Source organism: Neocloeon triangulifer, unplaced genomic scaffold, assembly GCF_031216515.1.
Source record: "Neocloeon triangulifer isolate White Clay Creek 2 clone unplaced genomic scaffold, ASM3121651v1 ptg000012l, whole genome shotgun sequence".
In the NCBI taxonomy this organism is placed as follows: domain Eukaryota; kingdom Metazoa; phylum Arthropoda; class Insecta; order Ephemeroptera; family Baetidae; genus Neocloeon; species Neocloeon triangulifer.
The window spans coordinates 18,329,722-18,354,533 of NW_026775554.1; the positions used below are offsets into that span (position 1 = coordinate 18,329,722).

General features: G+C 39.7%; 1 protein-coding gene across 8 annotated transcripts in view; it reads right to left on the minus strand.

The window, feature by feature from the left end:
- LOC132198162 (uncharacterized) overlaps window positions 1–24,812 on the minus strand; it is a 66,802-nt gene that overhangs the window by 23,398 nt on the left and 18,592 nt on the right. For 7 of the 8 annotated variants that reach the window (XR_009441968.1, XR_009441967.1, XM_059622013.1 and 4 more), the window contains exons 2-6: window positions 15,518–15,632; window positions 14,778–14,910; window positions 14,599–14,722; window positions 13,977–14,085; window positions 13,541–13,701 (exon numbers count right to left, since the gene is read on the minus strand). Coding sequence is in view for 6 of the 8 variants with exons in the window: in XM_059622013.1 (XP_059477996.1) it covers window positions 13,541–13,701; window positions 13,977–14,085; window positions 14,599–14,722; window positions 14,778–14,910; window positions 15,518–15,536 (546 nt within the window). In the remaining 2 variants the exon portion in view is untranslated. Of the gene's footprint in view, window positions 1–13,540; window positions 13,702–13,976; window positions 14,086–14,598; window positions 14,723–14,777; window positions 14,911–15,517; window positions 15,633–15,696; window positions 15,767–24,812 lie in introns of those variants that run through there. The other variant, XM_059622011.1, reaches the window with a different exon arrangement.

The window sequence follows — 24,812 nt, forward strand, 5'->3', positions numbered from 1 at the left end:
ATATATAATTAACGTCGGAGAAGCGAGTGCGTGACTCGGCCAACAAAACAGACTTGTAAAAAAAAAACAATACAAGAAATATATAATAAAGAAAAGCGAAGAAGAGAGATAAACGTGGAATTTTCCTCGTTGATTCTTAACAAAAGCGTGCATGGGTTTTATCTTGAGCTCGCGTTTGTACTCGCGCAAGGGCTGCAGCTTTTGTTTGTTGAGGGCTCTCTGCAGCCGGGGAGGCCTAGAAGTATTTTGAGTGCGGAGTCAACCTTATTTACTCGATCCAGACAGGCGCCAATCGAACGGCGTGTGTCGCCGAGATTAATGAAAGGTGAACGTGCACCGGGCCATCCTGTTTCCCTCAATTTTCAAACTGGGGCCGACGGCTGAGAGCCTCATAAGAGGGCATTGAAAATGAAAGTTGACTTTTTATCAACGGTTCATTTATGTCTCAAGGGTAAAAGGGTTAGGAGTAAATTTAAGAAAAAAATTATCAAATAAAAAAAGCATCTTTTTTAAAATGAAAATTATTGAGGAGAAATTTTTGAAACTTACTTTATAACGGTGCTAACAGATATGGCGAGAGGTCGAGCTGGCTGATATAAAAATAAGAAAGATATCCGCAACGGGGGTACTGGTTGATAAGTTAAAGGTGAGCGAGTGAGCAAACGAGGTCGGCACACACGAGGTGTAGACACAGCAGAAAGGCACCTACAACGACCGGAGAACGGAGGCCGACTGACTGAGCTGCTATAGCCACTTTGCTCACTGGCTGCCGTGTGTGTGTCTGCGGGGGAAGGGAGCGCGCTTAAAAAACCAGTCAGGCCTCTCGGCCGGCTGCAATGAGGTAACCCAAACTGCTCAGCTTCGGTCGGCGCAGGCTTTGCGAAAATATAATTACAGACGGCAGGACGGCGAGCATCAAATTAAAAAGCGCAAAGCCAGTCACTCGAGAAAAAACATTTTCGATCGATCGGCCCGACTTGCTTACATGACAGCTGCTTTGTTTCTTGGTCCGAGCAGAGCGACCCTTTCGTGATCATGAGGGCGCAAAATTTTGCTATATTCGCGTGCGCCGAGACCGGCATGATTGATGAACGAATTAAAATAAAAGAAGAATCAACTCGCGCACTAATTGCAATTCTGTCAAGGGTCGTTTGACGCTAAAAACGAGACAGGCTAATTTCAATTAAAAAATCCCCAACTTTGAATTTCCACATCCCGGCCCTTAATAAATTCTCACATGGGACAAATTGAATTTGATTTTATGTTGCTTTTTACTTTATTTATGACCTGTGTCAAATTGCGGACCGTTGGAATTTTTCAATCAATCGCACGCAGCAGAGCAAATCACTCTGATTGGAACTATGGGCGTTTTTTTCGTTGACCATCACTTTTGTGACAAAACGATTCGGTGCATTCGACTGCATTATATATTTGACGGAGTGAAAAGAGCCATTTACATGTCATCACGTGCTCACCTCGTAAAACGTCCCACAGATAAATCGAGACGCATCTGCTCTGAAGTGGCCTATCATAAATTTTGAGAGAGAAACGTGACTCTGAAAGGTTTTGATAAGCGCGCAGAGTGTGCGCCCGCAAACCACAGACATTTTATATTATTTATCCGACAGTTGGCCTTTTCTGCTCGTGCAGCAATTTCGGTATGCCGGAAAATTTTGAGCTGGTAACTGGATACTTAAGATCCGCGACGCTCAACTTGACAAAGACTCGCCTTGGATCTAAAGTGAGACAAAAGTGAGCAAGACTACAACAACAATTGCACTTCAAATATTATAAAAATATTACGTAAAAGCTGCTTGACGTGAAATTCGAGCCGGCAGAAGTGAGAAAAATTTTGGTTTTTGATACAGATCGGGTGTCGACGATTAATTCGATAGAAAACAATCAGTCGCCGTCCTTCAGGCGAACAACAACGAGACACAATGAAAAGAAGGAGCGAGGCGATTCCATTCGAATGCTCTTTTTCCACACCCTTCGGAGCACAAATTACCGCGAGCTGCTTTTTCCCTGTCGTTTTTGTCAGCGCTCGTTTCGAGTTCAACGTACGCACGCCGGGCACAATCGGATGTGCTCCACTTTGGTGTCTCATTACCCACGGGGGAATCGCTCTCGCTAGCAATTCGATTTTCAATGATTAGAGCCTTGGAACTTTGGTTAATTTAAAAAAAAAGACGCATTTGATTGAACGATCTTAAAGCATTTTCCGTTCAAGGCCTCCACCGTGAAGGGTGAATTAAATTATTTGCCGTTTAATGAGAAAGCATCAAAGTGCACATATATATATATATATATATATATATATATATATATATATATATATATATATATATATATACAACCGGGCATGCATCACCGCTGTTCTGCAGTTGGTTGGTTTTTTCCTCTGCCGTAACAAATGCACTTGCAGGTGAAAGAGCCTCTCGCTCTCTTCCGGTGAAAAAATATATCAAACCAAAAAGTGGAGGTCACGTTTTTGTGCGACTTCATCAATTTTCTTTTCTGGGAGCAACTGGTTCTGCGCTCTGAACAATAAGATTGGTGAAACTTTTGACCTTGCGCAGGTTCACAGATCTCAAACTTTAATTGGGTCCAAATTTACCACATTTTTTGCGGCAAAGCGAGTTTTTGTTTAGTTTATTTCCAGTTTAAACAAATTTTGAGCGCAATAAATGCTATTTTTATCTGATTATAATATGCAAAACTGGCATAACTGTAACTGATATTAAATTTTTCCAATTTCAAAGTATAAACTGCACCGCATTGTATTAACAAATTTCAGAAAAAAACATAAATTTTGATAAAAATTGCAATTATTTATTAAGCTATATTTTTAGGCTTTCCTTCATTCTCATTAAAACGCTCTAGATTACAACTTCAATAATGGAAGGAATTAAAATTGGAGTGATATAAATAAAAAATTAAATAGAAGAAGCTAAAATAATAATTTAATTTTAATCCTGAATTTCATGTTTTAGTTTAAATGCCATACTGAAACGCTAGCAATATTGCTGCAATTAAAGAAGCGAAATTTCAACGCCTGCAATTTTGGCACGATCGCGAAAACGTTGAAGGTCAAGCCGAGAGTTCAGCGCTCTTGAGGCTTAAAATCCAAATAGATTTGTTTGTTTTTCGTGGTGTGGGCGGACGCTTTGTTTGCGGCACCCAGAGTAATTAGAGGCGCAGCCCTTGAGTGCTGTGACACGTGAGAAAAGGTTCATGACTTTTTGCGAGACGACGCGCGGGCGGACCAACGCGCTAATCCTCTTACTGGTACTTACAGACGGACGGGCGCGCACATGCAAAACACACATACATCTTCGGCGGCCAATTTTTTTCTACCATCAGACCGAAATTGATCCAATTTCTGAAAACACGTGAGCCTTACTCCCGCAAATGGCTCCGATTCTCGGAATGCACGCGGCTCGAAAACGCTGTTCGGGGAGGTCCATTTCGGAAATTGTCCGCAGTAATCGGTGGCACCAATGCCACGGTCACGCACTCTCACCCCTTCACTCACCGAAACGCACGCAGCTGACGTGGAATGAACCAGCATCGTGGGACGCTCATTTGAACAGCCAATGTTTATTTTTAAGATTTCGAGGAACCCCAAAGGGCATAAATTTAATGCTGCTGATGGTGAATATTATTGTTTGGCCTGACGACGCAATCTTTCGACAAAAGGCGTAAAAAGGCACTTGAGGCACTCGTCGGCGTTCGTACCTTCCTCAAATTTTCGAGCGCAGCGCCTCATCGTTAAATGTTTTCCTTTCTGGCCGTCAGATGTTCAGTCACGTTGACGCAAATTCCCGATTGTTTGTTTGTTTTTTGTCACTTCTCGCTCTCTGATTGTGTGTGCGTGCCGAGCACAAATGAGTTACGCGACCAATCGATTTCTCGGCTGATTGTTTGGAAACAAAAAGATTTTATTATTTTATAGGCATTCAGGATTTGTCACATCACCCAGGAGCCGCAAGAGCTAACGGGTGCATTGTGTTCGATTCGGAGAAAGAACAGCGAGTGCAGCAGCAGCAGCCAGAAGAATTAATCCCGATTGAGCAAATTATTTTCTCCAAAGTGTCACACTTTAAGGCACTGCGAAGCACCGACAACAGACGGCATTTCTTCCATTTGCAAAATCTCCGCGAAATTGCCGAGTGTTGTTTACACAAACAGAGTGTGGAGTAAGAAAAAAGTATCTCCCGAGCTCTGTGCGAGTGAAAAATGCTCATTTTCATATGTGAGCACGCGGCGGAGCACCTCGCGTGTGAAAAGCAACAGAAACAATAATAGCGAGTAAAGCACCGACAGACTCGGGTTTTCGCATTTCAAAACCTGCAAAAGATGGAAAAGTGAAACCCGCGGGGCACATAATGCGCTTAAGACAATGCGTGTGGATTACAAGCTTGCAAGAGTTTAATTCACATGCATAATTTAATGGTCGTTTCATTGGTTGCGTCACTCGACGCCAAGCTCATAACACTAAATTTTATTAATTAGAATTAAGAGTGTCAGCACATGTTTTTTAAATAAACTGATAAGCAAGTTACTCACAAAAATCATTATAAAAATACGATAAATGTTTTAATATTTTTCAGATGGAAGAAATATGAAATTTAAAAATTAGGCCATTATACAAAATAAAATAGCCTAACAAATAATGAAACCTTGTTAAATATATTTTTGCAAAGTAAAATTCTAACGTCGACTGCAGGCGAATGCAAAAGAAAGATTTGATTTAATAATAATAATAATTAATTAATTTTCCTTTCCTAACAGCAAACACTTTGGACAGAGTCAAACAAACTACATGATGTAAATTAAATGGGGGAGAAGAGCATTAAAAAACGCACTGTCAGTCATCTTGATCGGAAACGGCGCGGATGTGCAGCATGGAAATTCAATTAGGCACCTCTTCACGGCAGGGGAGCAATTCGACGGATGTTGAGTGTCTCTCGTTCTTTGAAAACATGGCCGGCCAAGAAACAGTAAAGAATTGTCGAGCGGATCGAAAGTCGCAATAAAAAGGAAATTCGCTGTTCTAAAAAAAAAAATAAATAAAATTCAATCGTTAATTGCGCGCTGCGAGCGGTCCCTGTTCCCCGAGAGTAATTACGGGCCATGACGGGCGACCGCATTGTTTTCACCTCGCAAATGAATCGCCGGGTGTTTGTTTTACTGCACTCTTCGTTGTAATGCCTCTAATTCAATGGGAGTTTTAATGTTAATTACTTTAATTACCTGTTAAATTTCAGGTAGGAATGCAAATTACTCCCGTTTAAATATTATTGATTATTAATTTCTCTGGTAAAAACTGTAGCTTTTAGGGCATTAAACAAGAGACTAAATTATTTATTTAGTTAGCCGGGATCCACTTATAATATAAATAAAATGCAGGAGAAAAGTTTAATTAATTCTGTTGAATTAATTATTATTGTTTTGTCAAATGAAATTAAATACACGTCATATTTATCAATAAAATCAAAATAGAGCAATAAGAGCAAAATAGATCAATGATCAAATGAGCAATTCGGATCGAGAGTTTTCAATCACATTTCTTACACATCGCCGCGGCTGCGGCGGAGAGAGAGAAGGAAAGCAGGGGCTGCTGCTGGAGTTGCCGTGCTGCTGCTTCGGGGCGGCCGGAGGGCCGCGCTGACGTCACAGCTACTCAGGGGCGCCTCGGAAGGCGCAGGGTTGCTCAGGGTGGCCGGTGGGGCGTTTGCGCGTCTATTTGAAGTAGACGAGGTGGGCAAACTTGGCAAAACCCCGCTCTCGCAGTGTCACAAGGAAAACCACCCGAAAACCTGTGACGAGAGCCGAAACCGAGCCGAAAAGTCTCTCAAACTCACAAATCAGGCTAATTAGAATTGTTCACTGGTTTCAGTTCAGAGATCGAGCCTGATAACTTGGAAATGCGCGCACAATCAATTTACAATGAAAAACAAATTACAGTGAGAAAAACTCCCGAGCGAGGTGAACTCGGAAGCTGCTTGGAGCGAAGTGAAACTTCTTATTTTTAATACAAAATCTCTGCACAGAAAATGGTCAGCGAGCGAGGCTAGTTTATATTACATTTGATTGGTCGGTCCTCAGGAGGGTGGGTTTTACCTCCTTTGGGCCTACGTGCAGTTTGCGCTTTTCTTTCTCACGCGCTTCCTGCTTAAAATTCAGGTACACGAAAAACATCTTCAGAGAAATACATTCTTTCTTATATTATTTACGGATGGTTGTAAAAGAGAAATCTGGCGACGGCCAGACCGCGAACATCTGCACAAACGCACTCTTTTCTTTCTTCTTCTTCTGCGTGTGGTCAGGGCAGATTATAAGGGTGAGCGCTGGGCGCGCTCTATTGTTCAGCGTCTCTCTCAGGTACCTGCTCCTGCAGGTACTCGGCCGTGCGGTCGTCCCATCTCTCAGCGTTTCTCCTCTCTCATCTCTCATTATCCTTAATGCTCATATATTGACCATTGCTCTTAATTAAATTATAGACGTGTGAATTAAATAGTTGAATTTATATTGATGATTGCTCTTTAATTAGTCTGTTTAATTATTTTATATGAGAATTATGATCTTTTAATCAGGTGAATATTTTAATTTAAATTTTTATAAGGTAGACAAGTAATGGTATATTACATGCCACCCCGAAAATATTAAAACAGGGTGTTTTAAAATTTTCGCACTCTTCAACACACATTCTTAGTGTCCTCAAACGTGCAAGCAAGCTCATGCCATTTTGACACTCATGCAAATTCACATCAATTTCACCAAACCATTTTCTCAAACACACTACATTTCTAGTGTGCGTAAATTTTTTTTAAAAGGTTGTTTTCCTTCTGATAAATATCAGAAAGGCAAATTATGTTTAAATATTTGGTTTTTAAGTAGCAAATTTGGCTCCTTGGCTTGCTCAACCAGAATTAAATTTTAATAGCAGTTTGGGATCCTTGGCCTGCATAACCAGAATTATCCTTATAAGCAATTTGGGCTCCTTGGCTTGCTTAACCAGAATTAAATCTTTTGCTTGGATTCAAACTCAACACCCACGAAGAGGTGGAGCGAAACCGAGCGCCACTCTACACGCACTTGCCGTGGAGCGGACTAGCAATTTGGGCTCCTTGGCTTGCTTAACCAGAATTAAATTTTTTGCTTGGATTCAAACTCAACACCCACGATGAGGTGGAGCGAAACCGAGCGCCACTCTACACGCACTTGCCGTGGAGCGGACTTTTTCGATGAAATTTAAGGTCAACTCAACACCCACGAAGAGGTGGAGCGATTTATTTTTATAAAATTGATTATTTATAAAATTGATTATGAAATCAAACGTGGTCACTTGAATTAACGAATTATCATGTTGTGATATAATTATGCTAGAAGCTACTCAACACCCACGAAGGGGCGGAGCAGATAATTAAATGTTTTGAATTTTAATTCAATATTAAATTGTTTTTTTTTTTCTTGTTTTTTTCAATAATTAATATGCCACCCAGAATTTAATTTTAAGATCTGGGTGATTTAATTAAATTTATTCTTTTTTCTTTAATTCCTTTTTCTTCAAGAATTTATTCAGATTTTTGTTGTTTCTGCTGCGTTTCTTTGATCGTCGAGTTGATTTTGTTAAATTTGATGGACTTATTGTTTTTCCAGAAAAATCATTTTTTGTTAAATTTCCTTGAGAATTATTTGCCGGTGTATTTTTCTCTGCAAAATTTTCCCTTGATTCATTTGAACTTTCTCGTTCATTTTGCTCCCGAATAATGTCAAAGCTATTCAATGCTTCATATAACTGTTGTGTGTTTTTTATACTACTTTGGATGCTCAGCAGATATCCTGCATATATTCCCTTTTGAAATGACTTAGCCAGGCCCAAAATGATTCTATCAAATTCCATTTCAGGGCTAAACTTTTTAATTCTACTCATTAGTCTGTCAAAGAATTGAGAAAAAGTCTCATTTCTATCTTCTGATGGAAATTTTTCATTGAAAATTAGTGATTCTAATTTTTGTTTCTGAACCGAATTACTCCAAAATCGCGATAAAAAGTTATCTTTAAATTGGTCGTAGTTTTCAAACTCAAAGTTGCCTGCCACCCATTCCCTGGATTTCCCACTAAAACATTGGGCGGCGCACTTCAATTTCATTCGGTTATTTGTAATATTTTGCCAATGGAAATATTCGTCGAGTTTCCGAAGAAAGACTGGAGGTGCAATTTTCTCCTCCTCAAAAGTCGGTAGTTCGTCACTTTGAAAAACGCCAAAGTTTGCAAAAGACATTGGTCTATTGTATTCGCCAGAAAAACCCGAATGAGCGGACGATTGGTGTCTCGAGAGCGCAAACTGCGCGCCCGATTGGGTGTGTGTCAGTGTTTGTGTTAATTGAGGTGGCGCGGTGATAATTTCAGTTTGATTTTGTGTGCAATTTTCTGTTGGTGGTTGTTGCCGTGGTTGTGTTAATTGATTATTTTGTTGGTTTTGTGTAAACAGAGAAAAGAGATTTGTGACAGTGTTGTTTAATTGTTCGGCAACAGAGCCAAGCTGCGCTTGAAGCGTCGCTTGCACTTGTTGGTGTATATATTCGTCGTTCAGTGTTCGTCTCATCTTCATATAAATCGATTTCCAAATTCCCACTTTAATTGATTTAAAACAAGAGAATGTCAGACAGAGTCTGCACAAAACTCGTTAATGTGAATTGGATAGGACTGGAAGCTTGAAATAAATTCTAAATTTTAGGATTATTCATTAAGTTTGGCAAATGCCACTTTTGTTGTTTACGAGCACTGGCGGATCAAAATCTCGAGTTATGAGAGTAAGATCCGACAGCTCAGATAGAAATTGTATCAAAATTTTAATATGATTATAATTATTATTTTTGATCGGCTGATTCCCAACTCAACCCAATTTTGAGTGGATCCGGCCCGGAGGATCAAAATCTCATGTAATGAGATGAAGATCCGACGGGCGGATGAAATTTAATTATTTATCTTTAACAATGAGTTCGTATGCTGATTCCCGCCTCTATTAATTGGCGAGAGGGGATCCGGCAGGCGGACCAATTTCTCGAGTAATGAGATATGGGTCCGACTGGATGTATAAAAGTAAATCAAATTAAATTGATTAATTTTAATTATTTTGCTGATTCCAGCCTTTCAAATTTGCCAAAAGGGATCCGGCTCCGGAGGACCAAAATCTCAGGTAATGAGATGAAGGTCCGACGGGGCGGATGGGAGAAATATCAAAATTGCAATAATTAATATCTTATTGAAATGCTGATTCCCGCCTCTATTAATTAGCAAGAGCGGATCCGGCCACCGGAGGACCAAAATCTCGTGTAATGAGATGAAGGTCCGACGGGGCGGAAGACAGAAAAATGTAAATGATATTAATAATATCTTATCGAAATGCTGATTCCCGCCTCTATTAATAAGCAAGAGCGGATCCGGCCACCGGAGGACCAAAATCTCGTGTAATGAGATGAAGGTCCGACGGGGCGGAAGACAGAAAAATGTAAATGATATTAATAATATCTTATCGAAATGCTGATTCCCGCCTCTATTAATAAGCAAGAGCGGATCCGGCCACCGGAGGACCAAAATCTCGTGTAATGAGATGAAGGTCCGACGGGGCGGAAGACAGAAAAATGTAAATGATATTAATAATATCTTATCGAAATGCTGATTCCCGCCTCTATTAATAAGCAAGAGCGGATCCGGCCACCGGAGGACCAAAATCTCGTGTAATGAGATGAAGGTCCGACGGGGCGGAAGACAGAAAAATGTAAATGATATTAATAATATCTTATCGAAATGCTGATTCCCGCCTCTATTAATAAGCAAGAGCGGATCCGGCCACCGGAGGACCAAAATCTCGTGTAATGAGATGAAGGTCCGACGGGGCGGAAGACAGAAAAATGTAAATGATATTAATAATATCTTATCGAAATGCTGATTCCCGCCTCTATTAATAAGCAAGAGCGGATCCGGCCACCGGAGGACCAAAATCTCGTGTAATGAGATGAAGGTCCGACGGGGCGGAAGACAGAAAAATGTAAATGATATTAATAATATCTTATCGAAATGCTGATTCCCGCCTCTATTAATAAGCAAGAGCGGATCCGGCCACCGGAGGACCAAAATCTCGTGTAATGCCTCTAATTCAATGGGAGTTTTAATGTTAATTACTTTAATTACCTGTTAAATTTCAGGTAGGAATGCAAATTACTCCCGTTTAAATATTATTGATTATTAATTTCTCTGGTAAAAACTGTAGCTTTTAGGGCATTAAACAAGAGACTAAATTATTTATTTAGTTAGCCGGGATCCACTTATAATATAAATAAAATGCAGGAGAAAAGTTTAATTAATTCTGTTGAATTAATTATTATTGTTTTGTCAAATGAAATTAAATACACGTCATATTTATCAATAAAATCAAAATAGAGCAATAAGAGCAAAATAGATCAATGATCAAATGAGCAATTCGGATCGAGAGTTTTCAATCACATTTCTTACACATCGCCGCGGCTGCGGCGGAGAGAGAGAAGGAAAGCAGGGGCTGCTGCTGGAGTTGCCGTGCTGCTGCTTCGGGGCGGCCGGAGGGCCGCGCTGACGTCACAGCTACTCAGGGGCGCCTCGGAAGGCGCAGGGTTGCTCAGGGTGGCCGGTGGGGCGTTTGCGCGTCTATTTGAAGTAGACGAGGTGGGCAAACTTGGCAAAACCCCGCTCTCGCAGTGTCACAAGGAAAACCACCCGAAAACCTGTGACGAGAGCCGAAACCGAGCCGAAAAGTCTCTCAAACTCACAAATCAGGCTAATTAGAATTGTTCACTGGTTTCAGTTCAGAGATCGAGCCTGATAACTTGGAAATGCGCGCACAATCAATTTACAATGAAAAACAAATTACAGTGAGAAAAACTCCCGAGCGAGGTGAACTCGGAAGCTGCTTGGAGCGAAGTGAAACTTCTTATTTTTAATACAAAATCTCTGCACAGAAAATGGTCAGCGAGCGAGGCTAGTTTATATTACATTTGATTGGTCGGTCCTCAGGAGGGTGGGTTTTACCTCCTTTGGGCCTACGTGCAGTTTGCGCTTTTCTTTCTCACGCGCTTCCTGCTTAAAATTCAGGTACACGAAAAACATCTTCAGAGAAATACATTCTTTCTTATATTATTTACGGATGGTTGTAAAAGAGAAATCTGGCGACGGCCAGACCGCGAACATCTGCACAAACGCACTCTTTTCTTTCTTCTTCTTCTGCGTGTGGTCAGGGCAGATTATAAGGGTGAGCGCTGGGCGCGCTCTATTGTTCAGCGTCTCTCTCAGGTACCTGCTCCTGCAGGTACTCGGCCGTGCGGTCGTCCCATCTCTCAGCGTTTCTCCTCTCTCATCTCTCATTATCCTTAATGCTCATATATTGACCATTGCTCTTAATTAAATTATAGACGTGTGAATTAAATAGTTGAATTTATATTGATGATTGCTCTTTAATTAGTCTGTTTAATTATTTTATATGAGAATTATGATCTTTTAATCAGGTGAATATTTTAATTTAAATTTTTATAAGGTAGACAAGTAATGGTATATTACATCGTGTTATTTACTTCGGAGAGATTTTTACAAGTCGCGACTTATTGCCGTCGTATCTGCGTCGATTGATCGGCGAGAAATGAACTCTCGAAAGTTTCCAGATGCATTACTCTTTCATTACAAACGGACGCAGCGGATCAATTATATTGCCTGCGGTTTCGTCGAATGTCTGTCTGTTGACGCGCGAGAGTTAGAGCGGCAAAATAAAAAATAAAAAAAATGAGTGGCGAGTGTAAACGGGTTGGCCACATTTAGTAGAAGCTACTGTGGCGGAATCGTTAATCCCTTCTGTATAAATTTTCTCAAAGTCAGCCGAATGCCACGAGGCAGCCGTACAATGCGATTTTCGCACCAGATCTGCAACCGGCTGAACTTTCAAAAATTTCTGCGAGAAGCAGCAGAAGCCAGACAAAATGAACCACCCACGTGCACAAATTGAATAAATCTCGGAAGTTGACGAATGTTGAAAAGCGAAGACTGGCAAGTGCGCTTTAGAATTTTCGTGCAAAAATCAGAGTTCCCGTCTTGAATAATAAAAGTATGCGGTGGTAATGAAGCTCTCACGCGTCGAGGTTAAAAGTTAGGCAACGCGTTCGGCAATCGCAGTCGACGGGTTGCAGCACGTCATTGGCTTTCGCCATTAAATTGTTCAATTATAAAATTCTGCCACACTATTTTTCCCAAACAAAATTGACTGAGGTACAAAAAGATTGTATTTATTTTGTTTTGATACTTTTTTAAGTAAGATGAGAAAAGCGCCTGTCGATTTGACTGCGTGTGCATGTCTGTGAGTTTAGCAGTTCGTGATCGGTTTTCTCATTTTTCCGGCCAAAATAGCGGTACCACGGTATCATGCAAATGATGCATGTGTGCGCGGACAAAGAGTTCCATTTTATTGGCCATCGTCGCGTGACAATCAATTGCCCCCCGCCGCTTCCAATTTTATAGCTTTTGTGCTGCGTTTCGGATCTCGTTTTATAATATTATGGCAACTCATCCGCCGCGAGCAGCCATCGCGTGATGCAGTCTGGGAAAATGACACGGGAAAGCAAACGCATGGCCGCCTGAAAAGTGAAAATGCGCGCGAGATCACAGAAAGCTGCTCGGATTCTCGGCCATAAAGAGAGTTAAAAAGTTGCCTCGAATGAAAGAATTTAAGAGAAACAATGGGCGAAAATCTTGCCAAAGAAAGTGGATTTTTAACAATCGAAGAACTTTCAATCTCTTAGTTGCATTTAGAGATGTAAATTATCTTAACCGCGGCAACGATTGTAAAAGTACAGATTAATTGAATTTAGTTTTGCTGGACGTAAAAATTCCTTCTGTGAAAATCATGTAACTGAATTCCTGTTTTACGCGTCTCAGTGTTTTTGTCTGGCATAAAATCGTTGCTTTTTTTTAAAATTCAAGTCCTACACTGCGGTCAGTGTCACAATAGCCTCCCCTAGCCTATCTAATTTCCTGCTTTTTCCCACTTGCTTGCCAAACAACATTCAATTTAAAACTTTATCTTATCTGCAATTCGGCACATAAATTACTCTCTCAGTCAGCGCACCCTTGTTTGATCGTTAGTGCGTCCGTAGCCATGGCAATTTTGTGATATTATGGCTTAATGATACACCTATATAATATAACATGCGAGTGTTTCAAAGGAAAGAGAGAGAGGTGATTTTGTTCACCGCAAGAACAACTCCGACACCTGCCGTACATTTGTGAAGGTAAGCGAGTCATGAAATCGCAGCTCTAGACCGAAGCGTCCTCACTCGGCGAAAGAGAGCACTTTGTCGAATCACGATTTTGAAGAGCGGGGACGATTGTGGCGCTTCTCTGCTCTCCTACGCAAATTTTATATCCCCATCGTAAAAGATTTAATTTAAGCATCGAAGAAAGTGGGAAAAAAAGAGTTCCGGAATAATAAAAAATACCCTCGAGGGTGGCCTACCTTGTGTTCAAGCATTTTGGCATCTTTTCTCAGGGCGAATGGAGTGCCCGGGGGCAAGGTCTGTTTGCCAAGAACGCTTCTGCATTCAGTCACGCCAGGCCCAAGTTTTTCCTCGGCCTCGTTCAGCCACTGCTTGATGCCTCCAAGCTCAGTCTCTACGTCTGCAAGGAAACAGAACGTCAATTTTGCACTTGTTATTTAGGTGAAGCTCCAAGCTGCATTCTGGTCCACATTGAAACTGGTGTGGCAAGATGTAATGATATTTAACAATGCCACAATTACAGACCATATTTAGCCTTAAACTAAAAGGCAACTTTTATACATACACAGAAGTTTCTTTGCCCACAATAAAATACCTAAAATTAATTCATTTTTATTGCCATTGATAAAAATGCTATTTGTCTTCAATTTTTTAAGATTTCAGTAAAATTTATACCGGAGATAGGGCTGGAAGCTGCAATGGGCTGAAGACTGCTAAACTCACTGGAAGACGACTCTGCTGTGACATCCATTGGAGAATGCTGGCTATTGTTAGCAAGCAGCTCCTAGAAAAACAGCAACAATTGATTGGTGAAGAGTAATCACAAAGCATTATTTGGTTTTAAAAATATAATTACACAGAGAAATTCAAAATAAGATCTCACTTGACAGAGCAAACTATTACAACTGGCACTTAAGGATCTGTTTTAGATAATAAATACAAATTTTGATTAAAGTCTATGAAAAACAATTATCATCATAATGTTAAGGACTTAAAAAAACCTTTCTGACACTCTCTGATAAAGTCTTTGGTTTACATTTACAAACTGATTATTTTAAAGCGCTCGATACATAGTAAATTTTCATACATTTTATTTCACTTAGCATAATAATTAATAATTCACCTCTAGATATATAACTTTATTTTCTTATATTGGGCGTTAAATGCTTGCGAATAAAATGAGTTTTCAACGATTTTAAAATAATTATTCAAATAAGCAAATCAACCGAGAATTCTTCTCTTCAAAGTTTGTTGATCAATTTTAAATAAATTTCGTTTTGACTTTACACCATATTACCTGACAACAAGAATCAATGAGCTGACGACCCATCAGGTAGTTGTAGTTGGGCTGGATGGCCGCCCAGAACTCGTCCTTTGAGCCAACTGGACTGTCAAATCCGACATTTTCAGGCCATTGCCTCCTAAAATCAAATTCTCAATGATTATTTGCTCCAAAGAATTTTTTTAAATTCATACTTTGGTCTTTTGGTGAGGCTGTTGTAGAGTCGTGGGTTGTCCACTCTTTGTGCTGGGCTAGGACTGGTGTTGTGTCCTGAAGGGTGGTCCGGGTGAAGGGAAGACAGCGAGAAACACGCTTTCATATTGGTGTCTGCAAAATTACACAGAATGTAAATCTGGGACGGTTGAAAATCTCACAAAGAATATCATTGCTTTTGAACTTCAACTGAATATTTCAAATTTGAACAACAATCAGAAATTCAAAAGAAAGCAACAGTGAAGATTTTTTATTTATTTTTTTTCTTTCAATTGTTGCTTTCAGAAGCTTTTAAACCATAAATTTAACTTTAATTTGAAATTCACAATTTTAAATTTGAAATGGACTTTTATAATCTTGTTTTAAAGAATACAAATAAAAATTTGAATTATTCATTTTTTATTTTGATAAAATCAAACAGCAACAAAAATTGTTTAAACACGTTTATTTATTAAAAAGAAAGAAATTGTTTTATGAAAAAATAAAGAATAAACAAAAGAAGGAGATGCCAATCTGGAAAATATACTCTCCTGCCTTTCAATGCTTCAAATAAGCAAAGAATGAAGTTGAAATGACGAACTGCTGTCAAGTTGGGAAAAAAACAGTTTTTTATTGTTACCGGGCGTCCAAACTTTTGACGTGGGACAATAAAAGTTAATGAGAGAGCCAAGTCCGAAAGGCGTCGAGTGGGTTGTAAACATGCAGTAAAAAGAGCACTCACTGTTAGTCGAGGTCGACATGGTTTCGTGGAGTGGTCACGTTGGGACTTATTGTCGTCGTTTCTCGTAAAGGTTGCTGTGCCGCCGACACCATTGTTGCCTCCTTAGAAGAGCTGCCTGCAACATTCAAAAGAACACAATTAAAAACAAAAATAACTCAAAAATGCGAAGGAACTTTGACATTTTGGCACGCTGAGGGATTTCGGGACGCGTGATTAGCTTGCAAATGACAATGGCTCTGATGCCTTTGCCTCTCGTTTGATACCTTATCGAGATTTTTTTCGCCGTACAGATATACCATTGGCTAATTGACAACGCAGTCGCCAGATTATTGCCAAGAGCAGACGCGATGACGCAAGTTTGATAACATTCTTTAATTAACTGCTATTTATTTTTAGCAGTTAGCGAGCAGGCGGAGAATTGGTTTGTTTGATAGAAATTTTTTCAAGTGAAAGGCGCTCCAGGAGATTTCAATTTTCTCCTCCTACAACTCGCAGCTGGTATACCCAAACAAACTGAGCGATTATGCATATGTCTGAGGTTCAAAGTTGAAAGTTGAACAAACTCTTAGCCCTTGAAATATATCTGGCAGTCCGTTAATTTCTTCCGCGTGATCATTAGCGAGCACAAATTCATCAATTTTTCTCACATGCCACACTCGTTTTGCAGCCATCAAGTCTCACTCTGTCTGTGGATGGAAAAAAACAGGGTGCGGCGGCGGTTGAAGTGTGAGAAATTCCAGTCGATAATTAATTCGATTTTTGACAGGTCGCGTTCGGGCCCGCGGGCCGTTTTATAAATAAGTCCATAAGCTGGATCCTCGTACTAGAAAATAAACCGACTGAGTGAAAGAGAAAAAATAATAAAACAATGTTCCTAATGTATAATCCCGAAGCATGCACGTGCTTATCTACAAATCACCTGTGTCAGGATGAGTGAAAAAATGTGACAGCTCTTCGTGTAGAGTATCGCACCCACAGCTATTCAAAACAAAATCAAACGAACACCTCGAATAACTCGGAACGATTCTTGATCTTGAACGGAACTCTTAAATGAGGGAGCAATTAAAATGCGGTTTGTAAGCTTTGGTGTTCCGTTTCACAAACAGCTAAAAATAGAATTTAATTGTTTTTTTTCATATGTTAAATTTAATTCCAGATCTTTCAGCATTTTGAATTCAAATTTAAAGTAATCATTCAATTCTGATATTTTTAAATCTTTTTTTCAAAAAGGCACGTTTTTATTTTGATGATTTGGAATAGCATTAAAATTTATAGGAAAATATATTATTAAATTTGTAAAAGTTTTACTTTCAAAGATTTTAATATTCTTGTTTCCCTCATTGCCATGGTGCGCCTCGGCCTGTTGGTTTCCAGCGTGCCATGTGGATGCAGCTGAGGGTGCGAGTTTTTTCAGCCGCTCTTTCTCTTTAACTTCCTCCTCCTCCAAACACCCCTTGTTCTCATCATGTCATAATGCATAATTACCCGACAAACGCCACTGGGCGTAGTCCTCTTTCTCTCTCAACCGCTGCTCTCCCCGGAACCAAAAATAGCCAAGAAAAACCCCTTGCACGCACGAGATCATATTTAAGTCTCTCCGGAAAATGCCACAACCTTTCGAGGAAGAAAAATACACACGGCAGCAGATTATTGTTGTTTATTATTATTATTATTATTATTATTATTATTGTTGTTTATTCTACTCAAGTCATACATGAAAAAAAATTAAATTGGAAAAATGAGCAGAAAGGGTATCACAACTAGCAGAGGTCTGCTAAAACGCCCGACATCAAAAAGAGATCGGCCACCGCGTGAACCCACACTATCGAAAAAAAAAGAACAATCACGACACTTTAAAATTGCTGCCACAAATGCTGCTTGCAAAGGGAGAGAAAATTGCTGGTTGGGCAGTTTTTGAGGGTCGGTGGCAGGTCATTCCAGGGCTTGACGACCCTGAAGGAAAAAGCGCGCTGGCCGAACACACTTCGGACCGGGGGTGGCTGGAGGCGGGGATGCTGACTATTGTCGCCTCGCAGCACTCGGCCCTCGATGATTCGGGCGCGCGCGTCAAAATCAGTCTCGCCGCTCAGGCACTTTTTAAAAAAGAGAAGGTCGGTGTACCTGAGGTGCATTTCGAGGGGCATAACTCTCTGCTCGTTTGCCGGCGGAAGGGTGCGGCCGTGAATAAAGTGCAGCGCCCGTTTCTGCACTCTATCGAGCTTTTTAAAGTTAACCTGCGTCGTCGGGTGCCATGCAGGGAGTCCGTAGGTCATTCCTGGCTTTACGAGAGAGAGGTACGCGATTCTTTTAACTCGGGGGGTGCAGCCGCGCAGGTTGCGGGCCACGAAGCCGAGGGTTTGCGCCGCCTTTGCCCGAACGATATCTGTGTGGACCTGCCACCGAAGGTCGCTGGAAATATTGACGCCGAGCAATTTTTGCTGGTTGACGTACTCGAGGACGGTTTCGCCAAGGGTGTACATAAAATACAGGGGGACGCGCGCGTGAGAAATGTCGATCACTTTACACTTTTTCGCATTTAAACTCATCCCGTTGTTTGCACACCAAATGTCCACATTACACAAATCATCTTGCAATTGGTCGGCGTCTTCTTGGCAGGTGATTCTTTTGTAAATTGTTGCGTCGTCGGCGTACTGGACGATTTGGCTGTTTGCCACGCACTCGGGGAGGTCGGCCACAAAAATGTTGAACAAAAGGGGCCCCAAAACGCTACCCTGGATAACACCAGAGGAAACTTCACAGGGTTCGGATTTGCCTCCGTTGAACGTAACAAATTGGGAGCGACCGACTAGGAAACTTTTGAGCCACGACAGGAGGCGCCCTTTAATCCCGTAGTGGTCCAGTTTCGAGAGCAGGCGCGCGTGCGGGACTCGGTCGAAAGGAACTGAGGGAGTGGCTCGTGTTTGCGCACAGATTGGAATATTTGTGCTCAAACAGAGCAGAGCACCTTTTGTGTGTTTAGTTTGTCGCTGCAAAGAAACAATGCACTATACGAGAGAAGAGAGCAATAAATTATATCCTCGGGACCGACGAATGCGCTTTATTTAAAAATCATATCATTTGGAATAACACGTGTGCGGTTGGCTCCATTTATAAATATTTTATTTTAGATAAAGGGAAGAGAAAATAATGCAACTTTCATGCCAGATTCATGTTTTCAGATATATAACAACAATGCTCTTTGCTCTTTCTCTGGCCGATCTAGATCCCAATCAAGAGTCGGTTGCACATAAATTAAATTTGAGAGGTTGTTCTGACTAAGAGAATCGAGAAAATAAAATATCAGATGTTAGAAAGAAAGAAAGGAGGCAAAATGTAACAAAAGGTGTTTCCCAATCAGGTTAAAGTTTCTCTTTCAAAATATTTAAAATTTTGATTTGGAGTCTTTGGTCATATTTTTGAATCATTCTAAAATAGATTCTTCTAAATTTTAAAAACCATTTTAATACTCCATTGGAAATACTTTTGTTATTTACTTTGGAAGTTTTGCGGGTTGCTTAAATTTTTGAACTTTTTTATCATATTTATATTAATGCAGAAAATCTTTGAACTTATCGTGCCATTTTTTTGCATATAAACCAAAATCAAATCATTATTTGCTAATTACTTCCAAATAAAATATTTTCAAAAGCTCCTGAAATTAAAAAAATTCATGCAGTTTAATTATTCCATAACTTTTTTCATAAGGATAAATTAGAATACGTAGCCTGCAAATTTTCATTGAATGAATTTTTTAGATCCATACTGTTTTTGGACAAATTTTGCAGTTCTTCCGCTCTAAAAATCATTGAAATCAAGATATTTTCATTTGAAATTTTGAAATTTTCATTGTCCCATATAAAAAGATATTAAAACAACGTCCTCCGTATCAAATCTATTTATCTCTAATTAGCAAACTAGAACAAACGAGACTTATTTGTTGCGAGAGAGAAAAAAAGGCGCACTTAACTAATCGCATCAACGCGACGCAAAAAAACGAGAGGCAAAACACGTGGCGTTAAAAAAAAGTCGGTGCCGTGTGCTTTAATGCGAATTCCGCGTCCGTCTGTCCGTTTTCCGTGTGAGTGCGGTGCCAACTAATGCAAAAATAATTGCACTCGGCCACGTTGGTGTGCGAGTCGGCGGTAATTAGAGCCAACGAGAGCAAGGAGAGGATGAATCTTTGAGGTTCGCGACCGCGGTCGAATGGAAATCGACAGGTGTGTGACCGAGTGGGTGAAAGAAGAAAGAAGGAAAGATGAAGAGTTGCAGCGGAGAAAGAGTTAAATAAATAAATAATCTCGTTGACCAAAAACAGCAAATCCAGGACGGCGAGATTAAACAAGGCGGAGGAGAGTGCGTAGAAAGGGGCTATCCATTCATTGTTGTTCATTCTTTTGATACAAAATTCGAACGTTTAGAAAGCAGCAGCCTCCGTACGCGCGCACTCAACATGTTCTACTCCATTATTCTCGTCAAATTTTCTTTTTTAATTACTACCTCTCGAGCAGCGCGTGTCAAGCGACGATTCAATAATTCATGAGCGGAAAAATGGAGCAACACAATGAATGCCTCGGATCGCACGAAAAAAGATGATAATAATAATTGTTGCCGCGCGTAATCGATTTTCGTCCGCGTCCTTTTCACCTGCGCGAGAAAATCAACGGCTGAAGGCGTCAACACGCCACAGTAGCTCATTTGGAGATGAATAATTGGAATGCAAGCGCGAGCAGCGGCGTCCTTTCCAAAATTCCTACTTAATTGACGCAGGCGAAATTAATTTTTCAAAAACGTAATTATATTGTGTCGCGCCGAACATTCAAAAGCGGCAACTTTCTCGGAACTTTGGGATCGTTTCAAAAAGTAACAGAGAAAAAGGATAGGTTTATAATGATAGATCTCATGAAAAAACTAAAAAAATTTGATTTAAATTTTTTTTTAATAAAAATTATAAAATTATTAAAATTTAATTTTAATTTATATTATTTAAATTGATTATTTTTTATGCTGTTTATATTTTTTCACAGATTGTTTGATTCTCTTTTGGTGTATTTGAGCTCTGCTAAAACCTAAATCCATGTTTAATAAAAAAAAAATTGATGGTTAATACAAAAAGGTAAATGAACATTAAAATTAAAACTTCAGTTTTCTCTCCATTTAGGACTTTCTAAGTGTGCTTAAAAAGTGAAAATTCAACAAATGAATGTCAAATTAGTGCGCTCTGCATGAGACGAATGAAGAGCACAGCGGTGCAGGATTACATTATTTTCTATCCGAAACACAATGGAAACAGTCGAATGCGAGGCGCGGAAATGAGACTGCTAGACTGATTGAATTAACGACCTTGGGAATGCACCTCTCTCGCCTCTAGCACATTTTATATTTAGACAAAAATACTCTGCACGATGAATATTCTGAAAAGAAAATTTCCATGAGGTGAAAATCGCCGTGTGAATTTAAAAAGTCGATTCAATTGTAATTGCAACCGTTGATTTGAATGCAATGGAGCGCCAAAGAAAGATGCAAAAGTTGCCCGCCCCATATGGAGAAGAATCGCGAGAGATGCGAATCTAATTAGAAAGTTCACGCAAAACACTGACCGACGATTTACAAAAAGGAAATTCGGCTGTCACGACTTAAATTAATTTTTCATTATTGTTAATCAAGTTTGCAAATTTTAATTGAAAAAAAATAAAGAACTGAATACAAAGGAAGAAAGCGAGAGCGAATCGATTTCCGATGGGGATTCGCCGATTAGGGGCAAGGTTGAGGTCTCGGCTGAAGCTAGACGGACTTCGCGTGTCTCGGCGTTTGTCAAGTGTGATATGGGCAGACTTTGGTCTCATCGATTTGAAAACAAAATAGTGCCGCAGTAGTGCACGGGTGAAGGACGCACCGCGATACAAGGTTGCAGCTCCTCGTCCGTTTCGGAGCACGGAATCGCACCATTACGCTCTGCGCAAAGACAATTGCCTCATATACGAAATAAAAAAGGAGTTGCTCTTTTGGATGTGGGTTTAGAAAAATTGCAGATTCACATCTTGATTCATCTCTTCCGGGAAACGATTAATTTTATCGCAAACAAGATTTCAACTTGTTGCCAACAAGTTCAATACGAGTTATTGTAAATGAGAACTAATCAGATTAAGTAGTTTTTTATTTATTTCCTACTGGATTACATTAAATCTCAATAATTCATTTAAATAAAATATATTTTATTTATTCAATATCAAAGAAAAGTATAGGAATGAGTAGGAAGTATGATTCTGAATAAACAAGACTAAATAATTGTCTTTAATACAAAAAAAGGGAAATTATTTTGTGGCTGTTTTGCCCATAATACAGGACGTGTATATAAACACCTCTAATTTTATCTGATTTCGTGCTTGGTCTCAGTGAGCAATAAATAACAAGCCCCTGCTTGCGAACAGAGTCGATTCAAAAAACGTATAAACCGGCTCACTTTTTTCATGCAAATGACCCATTATATAGCCGCAAGGTGAAGGTCGGCTCTAAATTTATTTCGGTGTTCTGCAGAGCGAATTTTAATAAAAAAAAAGGTAAAACCGCGAAAGAGAGCAGAGAATGTGCAACGAGATAATTTTTTCAATCAATTTGGCGGTCGGTCCAGAAGGAAGCGGGAAGCAACTCGACCGACACACGATATTCCATAATTTCCTACGAGCGAGAGATGAAATGGTCTGATAAATCCAAAATTACAGGAGGCCTTTCGAAATTGTTCCTGTGCAGCCCACTTAACGATGAATTACGATTATATTGATCTGCTTCTTTGGTTTCATCCTCGACGCGTGAAATGAGAGGAAAGGAGAAATTAGAGCTAATTTAAAATCCTTCGGACTTCAGTGGCTTTGATTAATTTGAACATTTTGAAATATCAATTATTTTTCACTTCATATTCTTCGCCATGGGTGGCGCGTGAATAAAATTGACGATAAAGATCACTTTCGCTTCGGCCGGTCTCAATATTTTGGCACGAAATCAGCGTGGGAGGTTTAATTAAAACAGTCACCTGCCTCGGGGTGGTTTTTGAGCCTTTTTATAATAAGATATGCAACATGTGGCGAGTGAGGAAGCGGCGAAAACACGAGAAACGTGATCCGCGCCAGGCATGAGGCGGAGCACAGTGCGTTCAAATGCTCTTTTCTTTTCCTTCTCCGGCGTCACAACAGAGGCCCTAACAAACACACCAACTATATAAACTGCGCCATTAAAAACGCAAAATTAATTCATTTGATTTCTCCTGCTTTGCATTTTAGATCAATAATCTCGTGATTTTTTTTGTACGCTAATGGTTAATTTAAAAGTATTGATCAGATCAGCACGAAGTTGCATTTCGATTTGAGAATAAATGACCGCGGCATCTCAGCTCAAGGCGATTGACAGCATTTCTTTTCTTTCTCTCTGCGCTAACCGTCCGATGATGGATCACGAGTCGCCAAATTCAGAGGCCACGCGGCTTTCCAAGCGGAGCATTTTCTTTCTTTTGTCCACTGCGCGCGTGTATTAAACAAACATCATCCGAGACTACTTTCAAAAATGCATCCCGATTTCTCGCAGAGTAAACCAACAATAATCTATTTAGTGAAAATGAGTTGGATTTTCTCCGACAAAAGGATTACATAGCATTACGAGCTCACTTCGGAGATTGACGATCGATGCTTACATTAATATTTAAATTATTACTAAATCATACGTTTCTTGCGTGCATCATGCATTTGGATTCAAACTTTTACTTTATTTGCTGAGAAAAATGTATCATCAAATAAATTAAAATTGAAAAAATAAATATTGATAGGAAATTATTTTGAATTCAATTAAAAATTTTTAATAAAAATATTGTCTGCAAAATTAAAAAAGGTTATTTTTTTATGAAATTCTTAAGAAGCAAACTAGTGTAAATAATTATGGAAGTTAAGTAAAACGGGCTTTGCATTCGTGTAGAATTTTTTAATTTTTTTACAACCGTCAATAATTATATTCTTATTCAGGAAAAACATAAAATATTTGAAAAAAAAATCGGAAATAAGGTTTCTAAATATTACCCGAGTGAATGAAATAAACTTCGCTTTTTAACGCTTCGCCAGTGCCAACTGAAAGCGAAACAAGGCCCCGTTATGTGCACCAAGTGCAAAAACCGCGTCGCTTCTCTTACTCTCCGCAGCATCTTCCGCCAACACAGAGCTCCTCTTTGTGCACTTTCCTCCATCATCTCCGCAGTCGATCAGGCAAAAAAACCTCGCACTCGTCCAGTCGTGACGGCTGCCGTAATTAAATGCGGACGATTTAAAATAAAACGCTGATATTCCGCGGATCTGCTGTTCGCCACGCGTGCAGGTGATTTTATATTATATTATTCGAGTGGCGTGAAAGAGGAAAACTAAGCGGGGGCAGCCTTTCAAGAGCGCGTTACGTGAAATCGAGAACGGAGCGCAGAGCCGCGTGGAGCGCCGCATGACCGTTTTTTCCACTCCGTGTTTCTTGCTATTTATTTTATTTATTTATGCACCGCCGATTTTATTTATATTTACATGCGAACGACGAATGTTGAAGTTTAAAAATCGATTCGGCCGCGCACTCGGCACGCAACTGCAATACAGAATTTATAATGCCGGTTTTTTTACTGTCGGGAAAATTTACCCGGTCGATCGGGATTGTAAGTATGCTCGCTCACGTGTCGCATGCATCCTCGTCCGCTTCGGGGAAAATTAAAATCTACCCTCGTGGAAATGAGATCAGCTTTTGTTGTTAACTTTGGACACATGCATATTTCACGCATGAATCGCACCGCAAACGCCGTAGGAAAGTTTAATTTGATGTCGGAGAGTCTATCACAAAACTCTAAATTGGAGTTCGGACTTTGAATGTTATAATAATGAAACACGTTTATAATATTCTTGATGCAAGTGTGGGGAAACTTGGAGAAACAGATCTTCTAAATTCTAATTTTATTGTTCTGCAGTTTTCCAATAAAAAAAAATCGATTCATAGACAGTTTTAAAATTTAATCAAATTTGTAAGTCAAGAATTCTTAAAATAGTCCATCTAACGTATGATTCATTGCTTATCTGGAAATTTTTATTTTGGAAAGCTATAAGGTGAAAAAAATATTTTATTATTCATAAATATATTGGGTGAAAATGGGAATTAATTATAATAGTTGTACTGATTATGCTTCAAAATTTAAATTTCCTGTGCTCTCTCGTGTGAATTTTTAAAATTGATAAAGTTACATTATTTGGGAAAGTTTTCCAGTACCTATAATTATTCAGTTTTTTTA